Source organism: Uloborus diversus, chromosome 1 (assembly GCF_026930045.1).
Source record: "Uloborus diversus isolate 005 chromosome 1, Udiv.v.3.1, whole genome shotgun sequence".
In the NCBI taxonomy this organism is placed as follows: Eukaryota; Metazoa; Arthropoda; class Arachnida; order Araneae; family Uloboridae; genus Uloborus; species Uloborus diversus.
Genome location: NC_072731.1, coordinates 114502711 through 114527691, shown reverse-complemented (window position 1 = coordinate 114527691; position 24981 = coordinate 114502711). Strand labels below are relative to the sequence as shown.

General features: G+C 34.5%; 1 protein-coding gene across 2 annotated transcripts in view; it reads left to right on the top strand.

Moving 5' to 3' along the window:
* The window catches only part of LOC129217427 (Na(+)/citrate cotransporter-like), a 93401-nt gene that overhangs the window by 17936 nt on the left and 50484 nt on the right, over positions 1–24981 (top strand). For both annotated transcript variants that reach the window (XM_054851729.1, XM_054851736.1), the window contains exons 2-5: positions 1853–2002; positions 5230–5345; positions 6995–7143; positions 23066–23147. In XM_054851729.1, the coding sequence (XP_054707704.1) occupies positions 1853–2002; positions 5230–5345; positions 6995–7143; positions 23066–23147 (497 nt within the window). The remainder of the gene's footprint in view (positions 1–1852; positions 2003–5229; positions 5346–6994; positions 7144–23065; positions 23148–24981) is intronic.

Here is a 24981-nt window from a genome sequence, read left to right as displayed (position 1 = left end):
TCAAAAAAGAAAAAGTCATGATTTTTTGTTTTACATTTTGGAAGATGTGTTGTTACTATATAAAGTCCTCCCAAAACTGGGGGGCATTGCCCCCTCCTGCCCCCCCCCCTTAAATCCGCCCATGTTCCCAAGCACCTTCGCTTCTAAGTGCTTGAAAAAATGGAATGGTTGGAGAGTCCGGCAATGCTGTAAGCATGCAGGGGAAAACTATTTGAAAGAATACTAGACAATGGCGTAGCCCCCCTCCCGCCCTCAAAAAAAAACTTAGAGGCAGGGAAAATGGTTACTTTGCTTACTATCTTTTTATGGTACGCCTTTAGTGTTGGATGAATTAGTCGTTTCACACAGTAGAAAAATGTTTCTATATGAAACAGCAATTTTTTTTAAATAAAATTTTTATTTTCATTTAATATTCCTGTTCAATGTTATTTGATGGAAAAACAAAGAAAAAAAAAGATAATTAATTTGAATTCTGAAATTTTGAATTCCAATTATGTTTTTCGCCATCACGAGTTGCAACAGGGCCCTGCTCATTGGGGGCTATTGTTTCTAGAAACAGCTCCTGTCCCCCCAAGCCTACCCCTCTTCCTGGGTGGTTACGTGTGTATCGTTGTGTGTGTGTGTGTGCAGGGGTGTGTGTATGTGTGGGCACGCGTGCGTGCGTGTGTTGGCTTGTGTGTGTGCGTAGATCTGTGTGTATGCACGTAGGCGTGTGTGTATGTGTGTAAAGGCTTGTGTGTATGAGCGTGTGTGTGTGTAGGACATGGACGTCACCAATCAAGAGAAACGGATTCCAGGAGGCAGTGCTCGGTGTCGTGCCTGCAGAGGACGGTGGGCGGTGGTGCTGCAGTGGACCTGGTCCAAGATGAAAAAGGAACCAAACATCAAAGACGGTCAAGTGAGAACAATAAGCAATCGTGATTGCTCAAAAAAAAGAAGGAAAATGAGGTGGCATAAAAGAAATATGCTTTTGCAAAATGTTCAACTGTACAAATAAGATTTCATTGAAAAAAACGCAAAACGTATTTAAAAAAAAAAGCCTAGTTCTCGAACTAAAATGAACTATTCAACACGCGTAGTTAGTTTTCCATTGACAACGTAAGTTACAATGGGAAAAGGTTTCAACCCCTCCCTTTATGAAATCCTGGACACGGGCCTGCTACATACAAATAGAAAAGTGACATGTAATACCCCCCCCCCCAAAAAAAAAGGGAATTCAAAAATTATGTACTCTCTTTTGTGGTGTCGGTCAGGTTTTCTTTTCTTTTTTTTCAAGCAGTCATTTTCACTACTCAAATGCAATAAACCTAATAACAGATTGAAAAGTGTTGTCACAGATGGTGGGGGGGGGGTCACCACTCCTATGACACCCCCCTTTTTTGTATCCTCCACTTCATGTAATGCTCAAAAAAATTGAATGTAAAAAGATATTTACTTTTTCTCATGGTTTCGACACTTTTTTAAAGCAAACAATGAAAATTTTCCCCGCGGTTTGGGGGGGGGGGAGGGGGGATCATGACTCCTCCCTCTTGTATCCGCCACTGACTCCAGTACTTCTTTAGCAAAAAAAAAAATGCTTTTATTCAAAATATGCTGTGTGTATTTCGTGATCTTTTTAAGTAACTCTAAAAAGAAAGCATATAATAGAGAAGTCAATTAAAAATAATAAATGAAATAGTCAAATTAATTTATCCTTTTGGGGAGTGGTACGGGTGTGGTACAGCATTCAAGAAAACACCTGTATCATAATATTTTCTGAACTTTTTATATTTTCCATCACTAGAAGGTTTTCTAATTCGCAGAATAGTTCTCGCTGTATTTTTTGTTTAGGAGTTAAATGTCTTTATTTCAGGAATCAAAATGCAGTTATGTTATGATTCTGGTTGCTTCTTATTGGCTGTTGGAGCCAGTTCCGATAGCAGTCACGGCCTTACTTCCTGTTGTTCTATTCCCCATTCTTGGAGTTGTCAACTCGACACAAGTATGCTCAAATTACATGAAGGTAAGTTTCTGCCATTCGTAAACTGCACATTCTACACTCCAGGGTCTCCCATAACCACTATATGTAATTTAAACTGTAGGATAAAGCCCTGAAGACAGCTGTTTTTTTTTTCTTTCTTTTTAATCCACACTGAGGGCCGAACAGTTCGTCAGCCAATACTCCCAAAGGCATTGATTTGGAATGGGAACGAGAGGACTTTGTTATCACTACGGATTTAATGTGCCGCGCAGTCACTATTAAGGATCTCAGAGGGCCATCAATTGGCTGGAAACGAGCCCGGGACACTCTAATTACGAGTCCAACGCCTTGACAATCTGACCACCCCGGCCCTACTTTCTTGTAAAAGTAAAAAAGATTGAAAAATAAAAAGTTGCAATATAGGGTACTGAGATGGCAAAAAGTGTCTGTTGCTCAGTCTTTCCCTTTCCAATAACTTTTCATGGCATAATCAGATTTGGACATTTAAGAAAAAAAAATTTATGCTCATATTTGAATAATCTCTATGAAAGCTTCTCTTTGCAAATTTGCAAAAAAGGGAAAAAAAAAAAAAAAAAGAATGAGCAATAGATCCTATGGAAAAATTTTAAGCATGTATAAATCCTTAAATATAACAGTAAAAAATACGTTTGACTAAAAGAATCCCTAACCTGGTTCAAAGTTGCCACTTAAGGTAATTTTCAGCGATGAAAGGAATGAGAAGTTAAAAAAAAAGAGAATGAGAAGTTTTTTTAAAAGTCAATAAAACGAGTGAAGATGTACAGACGGCAGAGTTAATCCACCTAGTTAAAAGTTACCTTTAATTACACTAGTCAACACCAAAAATGCATCCGGCTCAAAAATAGCTATTTCCAAAGTATTTTGTCTCTTTAAACACGAAAATCACCATAAAAAATTGAGACTAGCTGTAGTTTTCAAGAAACAGGGCCAACTTGGATAGTGAATTCTCACTAATGCTCTCTTTTCCTGGCAGATAGAAACACCTCCCATGGGACTGGCTGTCCTCTACATTTGGACCAAAGGTTGGGATGAAAAATCTCAATACATGAAAACCGAAATTGACTTCAAGAAATTGAAATTCTGGGATGAGAAATGCCCCAAACCAGCCAAATTTGGAGTTCTCGGTAGATCCACCCATTTCTGCTTCCATCACCCATACTGAATCTGCTGGGAATGATGAAAAACTTCATGAAAGCTGTGTGAACAAAGACAATTTCCAATGCCTTAGAGGGAAATTTTCAAGACATATTGAAGCTAAGGTTAAGGAGAGAATTTTTAACGGTCCTTCAAATACGCGCAATTTTGAAAATCAGTGTTTTCGAAACAAAAAATTGCGAGGGGAGAAAAAAACACCCAAGCAGCATTTATGGGTACATAACAAGTATTTTTAAGCAACAGAGAAGATGAGAAATAAAAACGGTTGGTTAAACAATCCCTGCGGAAGTTCTGTGTCCATTTGATGAATGATGTGTCTCTGAAACTTTATTTTGTTCAGCTCTTCCAGGATGTTTTGTTCAAACACTAAAGCTATGAGAAGTGAGATGAGGAAAGGTTTCACCAAGATAACTTGGCAATGAAACGCAGATATCAGGATCATTGGACTCAGTTAATGCTCACCCAATGCTGCTGAACTATTACAAGAATTTTGGTCCTTTTTTGACGTACAAAAAGCAATCGAAAATGAAGCGTTTACAGCAATAAACCAAAAGCAACCACTGCTTTCCAAAAAATAAGCATTATTTAATAAAACAGGACCTATTTAATAACATTTATTGCACAGGGTTTTTTTTTTTCTTAACATTACCTTTAAATCAATGTGTGGTTGCTGTGCATCTTTCTCCAGTGGGCTTTTATGTATCTTGAAAAGAAGAGCTAATTTAAAAAAAAAATCCACTATCATATTCGTTTTCTCGACCCATAATTAGGAGGAATTGACTATTTAAAACCAGGATGCAGACAAAAAGTTATTTTTTGTTGACTAGTGTTATTTGTAACTTAAAAAAAAAAAAAAACTATTTCTATCATCGTTAAAATTAATGTAGGCTGGTTAGTGATTAATAATAAAAATCAACTGAATATGCAAAAATATCTATGTACGTATTGCCGACGCGTGTTTTGAGGTTATAGGACCTCCCTCCAGCCCTACTTCCTTTTTTTCTTCTTTCTTATTTTTCTTAATTTTCTTAAAAGTCATCAATTTTATAGGTGCAACAACTCGGCATCAAGCTGGCCTTACGCCAACTAAATATCTTAAAATTTATATCTGTTCAGTATGAAGGTGGCAGTTTAGATAGATGTAATAGAACTTCAAGTTCATTGAAAGATTCATTTACACTTGTACACTTGCATTTTGTCTCATTTCTCTCGGACCTGCTCAAAAAATATGTACTACTTTTAGAAAAAGAAAACACAGTTGTTAATTTTTTTAACCTAAAATTGAACGAACGTATTAGAGGCATATTTTTAAAGTTCATGAAATCTAAAGTAGTGGAAGACAAAAAAGAACATTTCTGTAATAAAATGTTTATTTGCGTACTTATTATTAAGTAAAATTCATTAGAAGATTTACCTTAAATTGCCTGTTTAGAATAAACCAGATTCAAATCGTAAGATAAAATATTTCTACTTCACAGTGTGTCACTGTGTTGAAGAATAAAGGATTGAATGCATTCTTTTGTAATTTTCAAGATTGAATTTGATACGTGTAATCACCCACTACAAAAATCAAGCTTACAAATTATATTTAAGTTATCGAAACTTGATATTTGTTGTCCTAAAAATGTCCCAAAATTGTGTCCAAAAATTTTTGAAATCACCACTCCGACCCCTGAGCTCTTTTACTTCCCAACATTGGAATAAGCGAAAAATCAGCCCTTTAAAAACCTAAACAATACATTAATACAAATATGACGTGAAGGCAACCTGAGTCGATGAGATGGAACTGGACATTTTCTTGAAAACCAAGCTTTTTTGTACCACTAAAATTTGAGGATACAGTGTCAAGTATTTTTCTAGGTATTCATCTAAATGTCAAAAGTCTAAAGTAACGGGTCATTTATACATCAATGAACATAAAACAAATACATCCTTCTCGCAGAATGTTCTATCTATCTTCCTTAAAGTTACGTATATTAATGCTAAATGAAAATATTTAATTTCCAGAGACAAACTTTGCTCTGTATATTGTTATGAAAATAAAATTCATAAATATTTGCTCTTTTATTTTAAAGGAACCTTTTTTGATGTTTATTGGGGGTTTCATTGTTGCTATTGCTGTTGAAGAGTGCAAGCTACATGAAAGAATAGCATTAAAAGTCCTACTATTGATTGGAACCGAAATTAAATGGTACGTTTCAAAATGTCCTGAATGGTTTTATAAAATGTGTGTGTGGTTTATTTATAATTTATATATAATATTTTATTTATGTGTAATAAATGGTTTGCGCTCAGTGGTCGATTACTGAAAATTTAAGGAAAACATATACGAATTTTCATTTTCGTTCATTGCACATCTGGAAACATACAATAATTCAATATGTAGAGGAAAAGGAGGCACACGGGAGCTATTATTGTCCAATCACGAATTGCTAATTACTTTCATTTGACTGTTGAATGATGTCCGTCCTTTTTATTTTTCCCCGCCTTCCTCTGCAGCACCACCGTCGACCAGCCCCTTCCGATGCTGCTCCTCATGCGGGCACCGTCTCCAGGTTGCATCCATATCCTACACACATGCGTACATACACACATATATACGCACGCCTACACATTCGCGTACACACACACACCTACATACATACATACACACGCTCGTGATTGCGAAAAACCTAATTTGAATTCAAATTGCTAAAAATTCAATTTATTTTTTATTTTTCCTTTCTTTCTTTTTCAAAAAATATTATCAATTTCTCAGATGTCATTCTAAAGATGTCTCTATGATAGAAAAATATTTTTTTTGTGCCATGAAATGTTTTCATATTTTTTAAAAAATATTTCTTTACTTTATGTAATTAAAAAAAATCAATTGTTCATGTGTTCCTCTATGGAGGGAACACGTGAACATGCCAGGGACATTTATGAGCACGATTAGAAAATGCAGCACAAGCATCATATTTCAATAAAAAACTCTTTAATACGAAAAATAGACGGCCGGTTTGAGCGGGAAAATGCGAGGAACGAAACTCTCATGTAAACGTGGCTTATGTGTATGACAGGAATTGGAGTACAGGTGTAATGTTGATCAAAAATAAGAAAAAGAGCACATAGAACATCTTTAGAATGATTTAAATACATAAAAATTATTTTGTGCAATTTTTACTTTTAGAATCCTTGAAACCTCACATTTCCTTTTGAACCAGCCGTATACAGTAAAACCTGTCTACAACAATACTGTTGGGACCTAAATAATTATTCTTACAGATAGGTTATCGTTATAGACAGTTTGATTATTTATGCTGCCATTTTGCTGAGACCAAGGAAAATATGATAAAAGACAGGTTTATTGTTATAGACAGGTTTCACTGTAGTTATTAAATAGATATCGCTGCTTTCAGTGCTGGTGGTCAAACCAGATTGCAGAATGCCACAGCGATGACGTTTTGCAGATTATTATTTATTTATTATTTCTTTTCCAAAATTTTGGTAACAGCTACGTGTTCTCCTTTCAATAATTCTTTGCCTCCCTAATGAGAAACCACTAATTTAATCTTTCTACAAAAGACGCGAAATATTATTTTCAATTTTTGTATTTCCTCCGAAATCGGGGCCATGCCCTTGTCAAACGGATTCAAGGCTTTTCTATGCAAAACAGGCGGTATTCAACTGAGAGTCTCATGCGTTATTTAGTTGCCTAACTCTCAATCATATTCATTTGAAGCTTTTCAATCAAACCCATTCGTCGCAGGAGCAAAAAGTTTGAGAAACCTTAACCTAAATCAATTTTTTGTGAATACACGTTTGAGATTTATGATAAATTATTTTTTTTTTTATTTGCAGGTTGATGCTCGGGTTCATGTTAACAACTATGTTCCTGTCGATGTGGATTAGCAACATGGCAACAATACTGATGATGGTGCCAATCGTTGAAGCGGTTATTGAGGAAATTGATATCAAGAGCAACCACCTAGCTTTCAGTGATAATAAAGGCACGGTGACTATCAGTGGCGGCGATTGGGGCTTATAAGTGGGGAGATACGTTGATCTTTTTCTAAAAATCTCAAAAATTCAAGTCTCTTGCCAGAGCAGAAGCCATTAACTCAGAGTCACGAAATTTTGCACTGTAATTAATGTTAGAGTCACAAATTTTCCTCACTAAGTCTCTGTTGCTCTGCAGAATTTCAATTTTTTCGGCTCACCCCAGGGTTGAGTTTTTACCGGGAAAAACTAGTTTATACCAGGACACGGGAAAAACTAGGTTTTTACTGGTAAAAGCAGTGTTAAAACCCTATAGAAAATACTATAAGTCTCTGGTCATATGCTGAGAAGCAGTGATTTATTATATTTACGAATAAGTCTCTACATATCTTATATTATAGTTTATTTTCATGTTTTATTTCGTATAAATACAATATTACATATTAGGAAGTAACCATTAAACCGTTGAACGAGTAGTAAGGTGGAAGTTAACTCATGATTTTCAGACATAAAAAGATATTTTCAAAATAAGGAGGAAAGGAAGGGGACGAATATTGTGCTATTGAAAACTGTAATTGATTATTCCATTTAATTTCCAAAATTCACGGCCTGCGAAGCTGAACCACGTGGTTCGTTGTTTTGTTCAAGGCTACAAATTGAAAACCACGATTACTCAGCATCACAATTTTGGAGCCACATCTTCAGAAATTGGTTTCTGGAAAACAAATGCAGTTAATAAAATAACCATCAAGCAAAGACGGATCCAGAAAGCATTCAAGAAGGGAGCAATTGATTTCTCAGATACTTACCCTTTTACAAATTCCAGTTTATGAATATGTATACACTTAAGGACTGTTACAACCGCCACCCTCCTCTACCTTCATAGAAAACAAAAAGAAACACCGAATACCACAGGAGGCGGTTAAAAATATATATTCTTAACGTAGTCATTTAAGTTTTGAGAAATGTTATCCGAACGAAATTAGAATGTTTCTGAAATTGAAGTACAGTAGGTTGGAGTGAAAAAAAAACAAACAAAAAAAAAAAAAAACAAAACCCCTTAAATGCTGAGTAGTAGTGCGGAAAAGTCGCAGAGATATTTTCTCATGCAAAATGATAGTTTGGGGGTCCACTCGTGCCTTGAAGTTGACTATTGTTGCATTAAGACCTGGGAAAAGTTACAATAATTTCATCAAAAATCAAAATGCTTTGAATTTGACCAACATAACGTAATACGACGTATTCTGAGAAAAAAGCGTCAAAAATTATTATTTGTAAAAATTTGCTTTCACATATTAATAATCCTTACATAGATACCGAAAAAATTAGTAATAATAAAAGCATTTCACATAGCAAAAAAAAAAAAAAAAAAAAAAGTTGTTTTTCCTCTTAGCGCAACATTTTAGAGTAAAATGTAAAATTTATGTTCGATAGAGAGCGTTGGATTAAGTATAGAAGTTTGAAAATAAATATGCAGCTTGGAACAGTCTACATAAGCCGCACCTCGAAACAAACGAAGTTGCTGAATAAATTTTAATGATTTTTGAGCATTCGAACTGTAACCACATTGCACATAATTAAGAATACAAGGTAGGTTGAACTACACTAGTGGACAAAATTAAGAGATGGAAGACATTTTCCCATATATCTCCAGAAATACCGGATAAAAATAAATGAAATTGGTATGGATATAAGTCATAGTAAGACAATAGTGTGTGCAAATAAAAAATTAAAGTGCCAATCATTGCAAGAGTTATTGCCTGCACATTGAGTCTAATGTGCTCTGAACTTCAGGATGAAAAATAGCAATGAAAGTGAGGCTTGTATGGAGTGTAGCTGCCTCTAGTATAGTGTGTGGTCACCTCTGGCAGATGGACAGCATGCACAACGAGTATGTATGCTATTAATTAGAGAGTTAAGAAGTGCTTGTTGAAGACCCTCCCACTCCTCCACCAGAGCGGTTTTCAACTCTGGAATGGTTCTGGGTGAGGGTTGGCGTTTCACAATAGCCCTCCCAAGAGCATCCCAAGCATGTTCATTAGAGTTAAGGTCAGGAGATTCTGTTGGCCAATCCATTAGATGAATATATTCGCTTTTTAGATACTCCTCAATCAGGACAGCCCAATCCTCAGGGCCAACAGCACCTCTGAAAAGATGCACATAGGGTTGTAGGATCCCCTGCCTGAACCTCTGGGCATTCATTGAGTGTCAAACACATGGAGTGGTGTGTAACACCACTCCATGGGAGTTCATGCAAGTATCTTGAAAGTATCTTGCATGAACCCCGCCCAAACCATCAATCCTCCAACAGCATAATGGTCCATTTCCATGATGTTACTGGGATGGTGTTGGATCCCATGTTCCCCCCATGTGAATATTTGCCGAGAATCAGGTTGTAGACAGAATCTGGACTCCTCTGTGAAAAAAACACTAGCCCATTGGAACGGTGTCCAGTATTGGTGCTGTTTGCACCATTGTACACGCTCTCTTTTGTGGGAGGGAATGAGTAGGATGCAAATGGCGGGCTTCTTGGCATACAACCCTCTTTCGTCTTGCTTGAAACTAATGTTCATGTGGCAGCACCGAGGTCCCTAGGCAATTGTGTCGCTGCAGACGTCCTCTGGCGCTTGGCTGCAAGTAACAAATACTGGTCTTTATTGGGCGTTGTTGCTCTCAGACAACCTTGTCCTGGTCTTCTGGACACTGTCCCACTGTTTTTAGACTGACTCCACAAATTTGAAACAACGCTTGGAGTTTCACCCAATTCCCCAGCAACCTGCACTTGGGACTGTCCTGCCTCAAGTCTACCCACAATTATCCACCTCATACCTTCGTCTAAACGATGATGTTCACTCTTTTCACCAAAAAATCAACAAAAACAACAAGATTATTCAAGAAACACAATACAAATCGTTACTGTGTCGTAGAGTGGAATGAGCTGAGAAGCTGGGTGCTGACTTTTATAGCTCCTGCTGCCTTAGCAACGCTCACATAAATACGTAAACCCACCTCAGCGACACCAGCGCCATAGTGCTATTATATGGCAACCAACTGTCCAGGTGTTATGTAATATTTTCCGAGAAATGTATGAAAATGCTCTCTATCTCTTCATTTTGTCCACCAGTGTATTACCTTAACTCCTGACAATGTTTGGCCTTAAAGTTATATTGTGGTGAAATATTTCTTGACTCTAATATAACTCTAACAAATCCATCCCTCTTGGTTAAACAAAAAATGTGGCTGACGCTGCTTGTATAATTTTGCCAATCGTCTCACTACTTGAATATGACCTGCGATGTTTTGAACATCATATACACTGCTCGACATTGAAAGTGCAACGTCAATAAGGTTAAATAACGTCAATAAGGATGGCTCTCCATTCCCTTTCAACCATTTGCCACAGTTCGTCTTCGGAACGAGGCAGGGACAGAGTCTGCAAACGGCGTCCAATCACATCCCCCACATGGTCGATTGGTGACCGGTCAGGAGAGTATGATGGCCAGGGAAGCATCTGTGTGCCTTGGAGAGCATGTTGGCAGTGCGAGCACTGTGTGGTCGGGCATTATCCTGCTGAAAAATTGCATTAGGAAGTCCTTGAAGGTAAAGGATTGCCACCGGCCGCATCACATTATCCAAGTATCGTTGGGCCGTCATAGTGCCCTGAATACGAACTAGAGATAATATGGAATTCTACTCAATTGCTCCCCAAATCATTATGCCACGTTGTCGTGCGGTGGGACGTTCCACAGTTACTGCCGGATTAGATCTGTCTCCTCGTCGACGCTACACACGTATGCGGCGACTATCACTGGATAAACAGAAGCGGGATTCATCTGAGAACACGACATTTCGCCATTCTGTCATGCACGTCGCTCTAGTCCGGTACCATACTAAACGTTGCTGTCTATGTTGTGAGGTCAATGGCAGTCTTCTTAGCGGACGCCGTGATTGCAGACCACGTGCGACCAAACACGGGAAATGCTTCTGGTTGACACGGGAACATTCAGGGTATCTTGCACCTGCTGCAGAATCGAGGAGCAAGTGACTTGTGAGTTTGCTATAGCATGTCGGTGGATGCGTGGATCCACGTGTTCTGACGTCAATCTGCCTGCCCCTGCGCCCCTCAATCTTACCACATTTCATTGTTCCAACCATCTTCGGCACAGCCGATGCACCGTGCTCGCATCCATGTGGGTATCAGCTGCGATTTGACGTTCGAACCAATCTCCCCTTCTCAGTCCGATCACCATACCCTCGTAAAATCGTCTATCTGCTGGAAGTGCCTTCGTTGACGACGGTCTGGCATTCTCTCGTGTTACACGTATCCTCCAAGACAAAAACAAAATTTCCTCGATAATACTCCAGTCAGAAATAATTACACGAATAATTTGCAAGTTCCTTCCCTTATATCTTACTTCACGTGCGTCGGAGAGCTGCGCATTTCACATTATTTACATAACTTAGTGAATTACGTCTACTCTAAAATTTCCATAAATTTCTGAACTCTCCTTCTTTGGTGGTGCATTTTTAATGTCGAGCAGTGTATTTCAGTAGGTACGCCATTAAGCATCATTTCTTTCAGAAACAGGGCAGCAGAGCCCTTGTCAGTTATGTCGCCGTGCCCCTCCCGCACTCCCCTCCCCCTCAAAAAAAAAAGAAAAAAAGGAAGAGAAAAAAAAGGGGGGAAAAGAAAATAAAACGAAAAATAAGAGAAAAAAAAGGGGGGGGGGAGAAATCAGAACTGCTTACTAGGAAACAATTAACTCTATTTTAGGTGCCACAACAGTAAACACCAAAAGAGTAAATTTTACTTGAATCGATTATTGCAGAAAGGGCATAAGTCACATTTTTTTCAAAATTGAGTTAGCCGTTGTTTTTCCATGCTTGTATGTAGAGATATCGGCTAGTGTAGCAGGGAAGTCAATTCTTGTAGAATAATAAGCATTTTATTTAGGGGATCATCTTTTTCGTTTAGTGCAGAAAGGGCGTAAGTCCCGGACTTATGCCCTTTCTGCACTAAACGCGAAGGAAGAGATAGTAAGACGCAACGGCAAGATCATAGAAGAACTAGATTGTTTTGCATATTGAAATAAAAACAAATAAACTCCTTTGGTCTAACATAATTTCGGTAATGGTAGGTTCGTCAGTTCAGGGGGTTAGGGGGAGGGATTCGAAATCACGGAATCCGAATGAAACTCGCTAATTTCTCAGGGGTTTTATTAACATCACAGTAGGAACTGCGAAAAAACTGTACGATTTCAGTAAGATGTACCCTGGTCAAAATAAAAACAACCCTGCAGGAGACTTTTTCTAGAAATAAAACTGAAGAATTTTAACAAAATTGCTGATGACTTTCCTTTGAGAGGACAGTAGGGGAAAAAGGCCGGTTCTGCTGCAACATTACATTTGAAATATTTTTCGAACTTTATCATTCTTTCATATATTTTTAACTTTAATGTGTTTCCCATCATATAGCACTTTGATTATTTTTCGCGATTTTCACACTTTGATTATATTTATGAGTTTAATTATTTTCAAGTACTCTTAGCCTTTAACATTTTTTCGCATCTATAAAGTTTTTTTTTTTTTTTCAATCAAGTTAGAATGTAAGAGACTTTATCTTATTCATTATTTCAAACTTTATCATTTTTACATTTAAAATTATTTTCGCGCCTTTTGAACTTCATAGTTTTTCTGACTTAGTTTATTTTCAATCATTTTCGAGCTTAGATTCTATTCGTTAGGTTGATTTATTTTCTTTCTTTGATAGAATATTTTTCACGTTTTTGCAAACTTTCAAGCATTTTAAAGTTCGAAGATTATTTTTACCGCTTTAGTCTTAGACTATTTTAGCGTCCTTCAATCTTTGATTATTTTCTCACATTTTTAGTCTTTCACTATTTTTAATCATTTCAGACTTTGAATATTTTTCACAAGTTATATTTTTTTCCCCATTGTATCAATCAGCTTTAATATGCAACACGATTTATACATTTTTCATGAGTTAGATTTTAATCACGTTTATTAATCGTTTACAATGTCATTTTATTATTTTCATGCATTTATTATACTTGTAAAAATAAATCGCAACTCTGTTATATTTATCATTCTTTCAATGATTCTTTTTTTTTCATTTGATTCTTATAATTTAATGCCAAACATTTTAATTAACATTTGTCATAATCATGATTTTACGATTTTTTTACACTTGTAGGTCACTTAACACGCTTTTATTTCTTCAAAAATACTTCATCAGTTATTTTTCTTAACACAAGTAACTTTACCGTCTACAATCAACAGCAATCGAATTTAAAACTCATACCAATTTTTTTTTTACAACTTTGATTCTTTGCACGAATTTCAAAACTTGCTATCAATTTACTCTTAGCATTAATAATCACTTATCATTAAGAAATTTTCACGGTTTTTTAAAAATCATCTTAAATAATTTTTTCATGTAAGCAAATTTCACATTCAAGTAACATTTTATCACTTGATATGTTTTTTAAGAGTTTTATTTAATTTATCACATTTTATTTAATTAACTCTAATAATTGTTTTTTCATTAGTATTTGACTTAATTATTTTATCGCTTAATATTTAACTTAATCATTTTATCGCACATATTTTTACTTTATTATTATTATTTTTTTTTTTTCATACAAGCACTCTTGTTAGAATTAAACAAAATTTTCAACTTTCATGAATTAGATTCACTTTGACTATTTCATTTTCACAAAAATATTTTATTTTACTTTACCATACTTTACTATTTTACTTACCGCGTTTTACGTTATTTTCGAAGACGAGAGTTTATAGCTTTTCCAAAATATTACGTTACAACCAACTAATTTCATTAACAGAATTTTCATTACAATTTATAAATTTCAGGTTTATTTAATTATTTTTACCTATGGTAAAATTAAACACATCACATAAAAGTTTTGAACATCAATGATGGACCTTAGAAATGTTGAAATTATAAGTCGAGTATCAAAACTTCATATCTACAATCCTATAAATTTTAAAAATAGACTAACCGAAAAATAACTTCTACTGAAATTCATTTCAAAACTTGGAATCAATTTACTCTTAGCATTAATAAACACGTATCATTAAGAAATTTTCACGGATTTTAAAAATCATCTTAAATAATTTTTTCATGTAAGCAAATTTCGCACTCAAGTTACCATTTCATCACTTTATATGCTTTTCAAGAGTTTTATTTAATTTATCATATTTCATTTAATTAACTCTAATATTATTTTTTAAATTAGTATTTAACTTAATCATTTTATCGCTTAATATTTAACTTAATCATTTTATTGCACATATTTTTACTTTATTTTATTATTATTATTTTTTTTTTCATACAAGCACTCTAGTTAGAATAAAACAAAAATTTTCAACTTTCATGAATTAGATTCACTTTGTCTTTTTCATTTTCCCGATAATATTTTACTTTAACAACTAATTTCTTTCAAGCCGTATGCAGCGATTTCAAATAAAACATGCGTGATGCTGTTAATTTGTGAGATTGAGTTATAATTAACAATCCACTTATTACAATTTCATTCATGTTTTTGAATAACATCGCAATAGGTAGCACTTGAGGGATTTTACTCCAAAAAGGTTAGTCTTTTGTACTTAATTTTACTCAGTATTTAGTTATAACTTAATTTTGTTAAATTTTAGATTAAGTTTCTTAATTTAACGTATAGCTGACCATTTGAATGTTTCGTTCGAAAAGGATGAAGACTAAAATAAATGATATCGATTTTGTTAAAGAAATTAGTTGTTAAAGTAAAATATTATCGGGAAAATGAAATAGACAAAGTGAATCTAATTCATGAAAGTTGAAAATTTTTGTTTTATTCTAACAAGAGTGCTTGTACGATAAAAAAAATAATAATAAAAAAATAAAGTAAAAATATGTGCAATAAAATGATTAAGTTAAATATTAAGCGATAAAATGATTAAGTTGTTGTTGTTGTTGTCGTGTCCAAAGAAGTGCAGAGTGCGAAAGGTTTAAATGGCTCCAAAAGTCTTAAAAACAAAATCTGCTAATTCTGGAGCCCGATGACTGTAAAGGATTTTATTCAAGGTTAAGTTAAATACTAATTTTAAAAAATAACATTAGAGTTAATTAAATAAAATATGATAAATTAAATAAAACTCTTGAAAAGCATATAAAGTGATGAAATGGTAACTTGAGTGCGAAATTTGCTTACATGAAAAAAATATTTAAGATGATTTTTAAAATCCGTGAAAATTTCTTAATGATACGTGTTTATTAATGCTAAGAGTAAATTGATTCCAAGTTTTGAAATGCATTTCAGTAGAAGTTATTTTTCGGTTAGACTAATTTAAAAATTTATAGGATTGTAGATATGAAGTTTTGATACTCGACTTATAATTTTAACATTTCTAAGGTCCATCATTGATGTTCAAAATTTTTAAGTGATGTGTTTAATTTTATCATAGGTAAAAATAATTAAATAAACCTGAAATTTATAAATTGTAATGAAAATTCTGTTAATGAAATTAGTTGGTTGTAAAGTAATATTTTGGAAAAGCTATAAACTCTCGTCTTCGAAAATAACGTAAAACGCGGTAAGTAAAACAGTAAAGTATGGTAAAGTAAAATAAAATATTTTTGTGAAAATGAAATAGTCAAAGTGAATCTAATTCATGAAAGTTGAAAATTTTGTTTAATTCTAACAAGAGTGCTTGTATGAAAAAAAAAATAAAGTAAAAATATGTGCGATAAAATGATTAAATTAAATACTAAGCGATAAAATGATTAAGTTAAATACTAATGAAAAAAAAACAATTAATAGAGTTAATTAAATAAAATGTGATAAATTAAATAAACTCTTAAAAAGCATATCAAGTGATAAAATGTAACTAGAATGTGAAATTTGCTTACATGAAAAAATTATTTAAGATGATTTTTAAAAAATCCGTGAAATTTTTTTAATGATAAGTGATTATTAATGCTAAGAGTAAATTGATTGCAAGTTTTGAAATTCGTGCAAAGAATCAAAGTTGTAAAAAAAAAAAAATGGTATGAGTTTTAAATTCGATTGCTGTTGTTTGTAGACGGTAAAGTTACTTGTGTTAAGAAAAATAACTGATGAAGTATTTTTGAAGAAATGAAAGCGTGTTAAGTGACCTACAAGTGTAAAAAAATCGTAAAATCATGATTATGACAAATGTTAATTAAAATGTTTGGCATTAAATTATAAGAATCAAATGAAAAAAAAAAGAATCATCGAAAGAATGATAAATATAACAGAGTTGCGATTTATTTTTACAAGTATAATAAATGCATGAAAATAATAAAATGACATTGTAAACGATTAATAAACGTGATTAAAATCTAACTCATGAAAAATGTATAAATCGTGTTGCATATTAAAGCAGATTGATACAATGGGGAAAAAAAATATAACTTGTGAAAAATATTCAAAGTCTGAAATGATTAAAAATAGTGAAAGACTAAAAATGTGAGAAAATAATCAAAGATTGAAAGACGCTAAAATAGTCTAAGACTAAAACGGTAAAAATAATCTTCGAACTCTAAAATGCTTGAAAATTTGCAAAAACGTGAAAAATATTCTATCAAAGCAAGAAAATAAATCAACCTAACGAATAGAATCTAAGCTCGAAAATGATTGAAAATAAACTAAGTCAGAAAAACTATGAAGTTCAAAAAGCGCGAAAATAATTTTAAATGTAAAAATGATAAAGTTTGAAATATATGAATAAGATAAAGTCTCTTACATTCTAACTTGATTGAAAAAAAAAAAAAAAAACTTTATAGATGCGAAAAAATGTTAAAGGCTAAGAATACTTGAAAATAATCAAACTCATAAATATAATCAAAGTGTGAAAATCGCGAAAAATAATCGAAGTGCTATATGATGGGAAACACATTAAAGTTCAAAATATATGAAAGAATGATAAAGTTCGAAAAATATTTCAAATGTAAATATGCATAAAAACAATTGAACACCTAAATGTATAAAAATAGTTTAAGTCAGGAAAAAATGATAAAGCCCACTATACTTGAAATAAATCAACAAATTTCTTCTCCAACATATGGCAACACGAGCATTTACTTCTTCTGAAAATTATATTGAGATGATAATTTACGCTTGCTAAACTAGATCTCAGTGGCTTGGTCAGTTTGCGTGCGTCAAAAATCTGACAGCCACTGAGATCTTTTGGTGGTTGCTGGTTCGATTCCCGACACTCTGTAAAAATAAAAATAATTAAATTCATGGAAATATTCTAAGTCCGGAAAAAAATACTCAAAGTCCCGATAGATAGCGCCACGAATGTTCTTAAAAGTTGCCATCCAAAAAGTAAAAACATAGCAACAAGTGTTGCCACTCGAAAACTAAAAACTTTGGTGTTGCCATCCAAAAAGTAAAAAACCTCCTAATCTTCTACAAAGTGTTGCCATTCCCTAAAAGTAAAAAATTACAAAGTCCAAAAACTTATTCCGAAACCGAAACTAAACCCTCTTAATCTTTCATGACAAAGCGCGAAAACGCAGTCGTGCGAAAACGCGGCGGCCCTGGGGAGGCGGCTCAACCCAAGGTCACAGGCGGCTATCGGCAGGCGGTGGAGGGGGATCGGCAGGCGGCTATCGGGAGGTCACAGGCGGATCGGGACGGCGCAATCGGCAGGCGGCTATGAGCCGCAGAGCCGCCTGCTGCAGCAGAACCGGCCTTTTTCCCCTACTGAGGACATTCGTTCGTCCTTTGCGATCAGGATTTTGGGACAGTAAAGCGAGCGAATGCTCAAAAGATATGATAGATTGAAATCCAATATCTTATAAGTGAAATCCTGAAATTACATCAAGATTTACCGTCAAATCTGTTGAAAACAATGAAATCTGTAACTGCTAAAACAAATGACCTTCATTTTTAAGAGGACTTATCTCCCAAATTGATATTTTGGAAAAAGATTCTACTGGGCGACAAATGTTTTCAATTATCAACATTCATGTGCTTAAATATTCGTCAGAACATCAAAGGAACGGTTTCAGACTAGCTATTTTATAGACGGTTTTCAAGAGAATATTGTAAAGTAACGCTTGTCGGCTGAACTACCTTTGCCAATATTGAGTATAAAGTGCAAATTTTCATATTGTTGAAAGAAACAACAAATATCAAGATGATTATTCAGTGCAAATTTTAAACATAGTCACACGAATATGTACATAGAACTTGGTACACAAAACTAGACAAGAGAAGGATAGAAAAAAAGATTTCCATGGAGGACGTATTTGATAAATATGAATATGAATATAGTTTTATACACATGTAAAAATTTTGCTTTTTATCTCAGTTTGTTACTTTGTATTTTTTTTTTTAAATTTTTTTACACCAGACTTTATTATTTCACTAAAACAAGACGAGAGAAAGAGGAAAATACACGATGTATTTTCTTAAGATAATGAATTTATGAATGCAGACTAAATTAACTAAGTGACACTAATTATTTTTATCATTTTGTAATATTATTTTTTCTTACCATAAATCAGTTTGAAACAAATCTGTTTCACTTGATTTACATTTTCATCACTGTAAACTAGTCTTTCAGGATATTTATTGCAGAAAGGACATGAGTACAAATTGAAAAAAAAAAAAAATAATAATAATTAATTTCAATGACGGAATGAAACGTAATTTAAGGTGAGGTAATGATCCTACTTGTGGCAAGATCAGTCATAAAAATTTTCGTAGAATTCAGTTCATTTCTGAATGAAATAATTACTTTTTATTGATTCCTGAAAAGTTGCATTAGTTGGACTGATGCCCTTTCTGAAATAATCAATTCACTTAATCTTTACGTTTTCTTTTAATCAGAGTTTTTTTCTCCCTTTTTGTCCTTCTTCTTTTTTTCTCTGTTTTTTTTTCTTTAATACTTTCTTTTTTTTGTATCAGTGTCGTAGGGCCCCTTCAAGGCCCGGGCTCCTATTTTTCGACTAGGGTGACATGGCCTCTCGTCGAGCATCTTCAGAAAAATATGAAATTCTCTTTGTAAGTGGAGGATTCAAGATTTTCCATTTCTGCTTATCAATGTTCATGGTAGTCTCTCAACTTCAAATTTGAAATTGTAAATTTTCGCAGCCCAATCGAATTCAACTTGCCATCGTACCCCGACGGAAACCAAGTTCTCTTATGACTTTTCGATCATCTTCAATCACCGCTGTCTTTTTTTTTTTTTTTTTTTTTTCGGATTCCCAAAATAAACATTGTGCTGAATCACTATATTGACTACAATTCGGAAGAGAGCATGATTAGCCCGGTCAATTTAGACATAAAAATAGTGATCAAATAACAAAAATTCCGGGAAAGCTAAATTTTTGTAGGGACCTTGGGCTTACTATTACAAATAAGGTGCCAAAAGTCCCCATCGATCCCATGTGCGCTAAAAAAGTTATTCGGGGTCAAAGGTCAAAATTTTAGGTTTTTTGGATTTTTCTCAAAAACGGTAAGTTTTATCGAAAAGTACCGCAGACCAAAGTTATAGATCTCAAAATTCTCCAAAAAATGGTCCTTATGATTTTTTCTCCAAGACCAAACCTTCCCAGATATTGCGTACTCTCAAAAGACAGCCAGTCATTTACAGAATCCCCTCTACTTGCATGGCCTTGAATAACATCTGGCTATTCTAGTCCGTGTGGCGTCGTTCACATTCCCAGGGGTGCCCAACCCATTAAGGGCATGGGCGCACCCCTCAATATCGCGGAGCCCCCCCCCCCCCCTTAAAAGCAAGAGCCCCTTTTCAAAAACTGAGAAAAATACCCCTCAAAACAATCTTCTTTTAAATGTTTTTTGAGATCTCAAACTGTAACCACATTTCATACAATAAAACATAGTTTGGCTGGCGAGTCGCATTATTATCTTGGCTTCTGACAATGTTTGGCCTTAGTGATACATTGTGAGTAAGATTTCTGGATTCTAATCTGACTCTAAGTATTCCATCTCTCTTGGTTAGACAACAAACTGTGTTTGACGCTTCTTTGTCTAATTTTACGCATCGTCTCACTGCTTTAGTATAACATGAGGTATTGGAAATCATATAATTCAGTAGTTACGCCCTCAAGCACCATTTCTTTTAAAGTTTTATCTGATATTCCTTTTTCTAAGAAGATGATCCGAGTTTTCCCACTTCTGCTTATCAAAGAACTCAAGTTGAAATCTGAAATTGTAAATTTTTGCTATACAATAGAATTTTTTAAACTTGCCATCGTACTATGTTTAGATCATCAGCTCTTGTTCTGCAAACTGGTTACTTTGAGAATCTAAAAAATATAACACTAGGCATTGCGGATGACCATCATCAGAGAACTTGTTTCAAGACGGATTACGACGATCAGTTCGAAGATGGACAATCAATATGTATAATTCCAGATTTCAATTTTGAAGCATAGAGACTGCTATGAGCTCATCGATAAGCAGAACTGGTAAAACTCCGCAGCTCCCTCTTTCAAAAAGGGGACTTCCGATAAAACTTTGAAAGAAATTGCTTGGTGGCGTACCTACTGAGTAGTATGGTTTTCAAAACTTCACGTCCTACTAAAGCAGCGAGACGACAGGTAAAATAAGAAAAAGAAGTGTCAGGTACTCAAAACCTCACATGTCATACTAATGCAGTGAGACGATAGGTAAAATAAGAAAAATAAATGTCAGGGTACAGTTTGCTGCCTAACCAAAAGGGATGGATTTATTCGAGTCAGATTAGAATCTAGAAATATTAAGCCACAATACCACCAAGTCACAATTTCAATCAAGACTGAAAGTTATGAGAAGTAAAATAGTTCAACTCGCATGCCAAACTTATGTGTTATTGTAATCAATGTGGTTACAGTTTGAGGGCTCAAAACCCATTAAAATTTCTTTAGCAACGTCTTTTGTTTCAAAGGGTGACTGATGTGGGCTGTTGCAAGCCACATTATTTTAAAATTTTTATACTTAACTTATGTTTTCTCTCATAGGTAAATTTGACATTTTGCGCCAAAGTTATCTGCTAAGTGGAGAATTAAACATTTTTTTACTAGATAAGAAATGCTTTTATAATTTTTTTTTTCGTATCTATGTAAGAATTAATTAATATGAAAACAAACTTTTACAAATCATAACTTCTAATATTCTCTATATTTTTCCTCTAAGTACGGAGCAACACGATGTTATTCAATTCTGACTATATTGGTCAAATTCATGACTCAACGCATGTGTGGAACTTTAAAATACAGTTTATTATTAAAATGATCTTATGCAATGTGTAATCTACACAAAAAGCCTACTCTTAAGAGCAATAACATCAAATTTCTCAAATTTTGATATTTGATGAAACTAATATAACTTTTTCCAGTTTTTATGCATTAATGGTCAACTTCGAGGCGCGAGCGACACTTCAAGATATTTTTTGCGGTCAAAATCCTTTTGTTGAACCAAATATCTCTATAAAAGGCAACTTTTCCGGGCTATTACTTAGCGTTTATCAGATTTTGATTTTTTTTTAATCCACCCTAATGAGCATGGCCAGTACTTCAAAAGTAAGTCAACCTCGAACAAGAGCGGGATTAAGTGAATCTGAATCCAGCTTTTATTGTAAAAAACACTGCTTATTTTGTGGCGAGGAAGCAGATGAAGAGGCTGAGAAGAACAAAACGCAGAATTATCGCAGAAAAATTTATATAAAGTTTCCACACTTACATTCAAAGAATCCCTTTTAAAATCAGCTAAAGATCGTTCTGAGGTGTGTCAAAAGCTGCTCTTGCACGTTTTAATTTTGAGTATAATTTAGTCGCTGCTTTATGAATTTTTCTTTCATTTTTCTGCGTTTTCTTCTTCTCAGCCTCCTCATCCGCTTTACAGTCACAAAATAAGCAGTGTTTTTAAAAACAAAAGCTGGATTCAAATTCACTTAATCGCGCTACAGTACGAGGAGGACTTACTTTTGAAGTAATAGCCTCTTTATCCTCACGTTGCTGCAGAAATTGAATTTTTCCGGGTGTATGATTTTCTGCAATTCACGCGAATTGTAACGGACTTTTGACTTCTTAAATAATCAGCATTCTTATAACTTCTCCTGAGACTTGCATCGATTAAAGTTGGCATTCCATAACTGCCCAGCACAACAGTTTCACCTTCAGTCAAAAGTTTATTGCAAATAATGCGAAATTGTGACATTTTTCTTAAATATTGATCAGCCCAAACTACAGCAGACGCTTGTGATTAATACGTTTATTCACTCGAACTGCACGTTTAACTCTAAAAGAAGCAGGTACGTCAGGGGTGCCCTTCCACCCCCCCCAGGAGGGGTCATGACCCAGACTGCACCATCGAAATTTTTAGGGGGATTGTTTTGAGGGGTATTTTTCTCAGTTTTTGGAAAGGGGCTCTTGCTTTTGAGGGGGGGGGGGTCTCCGCGATATTGAGGGGTGCGCCCATGCCCTTAGTGGGTTGGGCACCCCTGGGTATGTGAACGACGCCACACGGACTAGAATAGCCAAATATTATTCAAGGCCACGCGAGTAGAGGGGATTCTGTAAATGACTGGCTGGCTTTTGAGAGTACGCAATATCTGGGAAGGTTTGGTCTTGGAGAAAAAATCATAAGGACCATTTTTATAGAGAATTTTGAGATCTACAGCTTTGGTCTGCGGTACTTTTCGATAAAAAATACCGTTTTTGAGAAAAATGCAAAAAACCTAAAATTTTGACCTTTGACCCCAAATAACTTTTTTAGCGCACATGGGATCGATGGGGACTTTTGGCACCTTATTTGTAATAGTAAGCCCAAGGTCTCTACAAAAATTTAGCTTTCCCAGAATTTTTGTTATTTCAATTGTCTAAATTGACCGGACTTCTAACATTCACAAAATAATTGTATAAAACATATTTTTCAGGCACGATTTCCCTTCCTGAAAGAAAGCAAATGGATGATGATCCAGGGGAAGACAATTTTCTTTCAAAAACGTCCCTAAAGCAGTATGTACTTCTACATATTTTCTCTAATGATTTAATCCGCTTTTTTTCCTATCACTGTCTCACAATTATTCCATAGCCCGGCCAAACCTAACCTGGCAGCATTGTGAAAGCTACGCAGTTCCTAATCACAGCATTGCGACGCTGTAAGGTTAGATTTGCCCCAACCACAGTAGCGAGAGAGATACCCCCCCCCTTCCCCATTTTGGAATCGCGAGGAAAGCTCCGAGAAGACCTGCCACTTTTCATTGTCAGCTGTCAGGTCTTCATAATCTTTTTCTCCTGCACTGTTAAAACTACAGGATGCATTCGGCACCTTTCAAGGGAGAAACGCTTGTTCACCAGTGACACCCAATACGGAGCCGAAATCGCACCTCTAAATAGGGTGAAAAACAGACACATTTTAAAAAATAGACAGCCGGAGTGAAAAAAAAAGGAATCTTTGGAGAGAGAAATGGCACCCTTACTATAGATCCTCCTCCCCCTCCCCCATATTGTGTGCGTTTTTGAATACAGTTGTGCCTTTTTTTTCTTTAAGTTTTGTTTTGATTCATGATATTCTACGTTTTGGACATTTTTCACATTGAACTCGATACTGGAAATGATTAAAACATGTAATTAAAGCATTTGATCATATTTCAGAGTTTTCAACAAAGTAAAGAAGTGCTCATTGCTCAAACTCAGTGTCTCTCAACCTCTTCTGACCCACGGGCGCGGTAAAAGTAAATGAAAAACTTTGCGGACCAGTGAAATCTTTATTGTTTTCCTAAAAATTCATAAAATAAATAATATTAATAACTCTGGGGCCGTTAAAAACATGTGAAAAATTCAGAGTTCTGATGAGTTTTTTTTTTCCTTTTTTTTACAAAAAGTAATGTTAAGAATTAATAAAACAATAAATATATACCCTTTACTTGGTATCAAAGATCTCAAATCGTTATAATTTAAAGACGAGTAATTATTTAAATAATGTGAGAAATTATACATTTACTAAAACATGACGCATTCCGAAAATGAAACATAGCTGTACTTATGGATTATTTACATGAAGAGCCAAAAATATTCAGGGATATAACAGTTACGGAAAAACGAAATCGTTTCATAAACGTTAATCAAGAGTAACAAAATAAAATGCACGTGAAGTTTTTCGACAGCTAAAAACCAAAAGAAATTTCTAACGCTATCGAAACATAAACCGCTAACAGGAAATGATTCTAACACTTGAATGAAAAAAAAAAAAAAAAAAAAGAGCCAGACTGAGAGAGATTTTTTTTCGCTAGCTTTCTGTTATAATCTACGAAGCATAAGAATCATTTTTATTAAGATTCTCACTTGTTGATTATTAATAATCTTATAGCAGGTTTTTTTTTTTTTTTTTTTTTGGTGATTAATAAAAGCTGCTTATCGAGTACTCAAGAAAATAATGACAGGATATTTTTAGTAGCGTTTTGAATGATGGAAATTTCACGATAGTAACGGTTAACTAACTAAAAGATAGTAACGGTAACTGAAAAGCAATAAATGCACTTTTAAACACTTAACTATGTTTGAAAGCCCTAAAAGCTACAAAGTGATCAAAAGCTGTACTTACTTGTAATTTCGGATAATTAATCCTAGAAAAGTTTCGTTTTAATCCAATAGTGTACTTCATTCAATGTGAAAGACACACAAACGCAATCATCATTTGTCCGCCATATTGAGGTGGTTGAATGTATGTCCAAGGCAAAAGCGCATGCGCAATGACTCTTTTTGCGATTGCATGCTGTTTCGGCTCCTCTGCTTTATTTTCTAGCCTGCATTGCACCTTCAGGCACTATGCTTTCACCTTAGAGGGAAT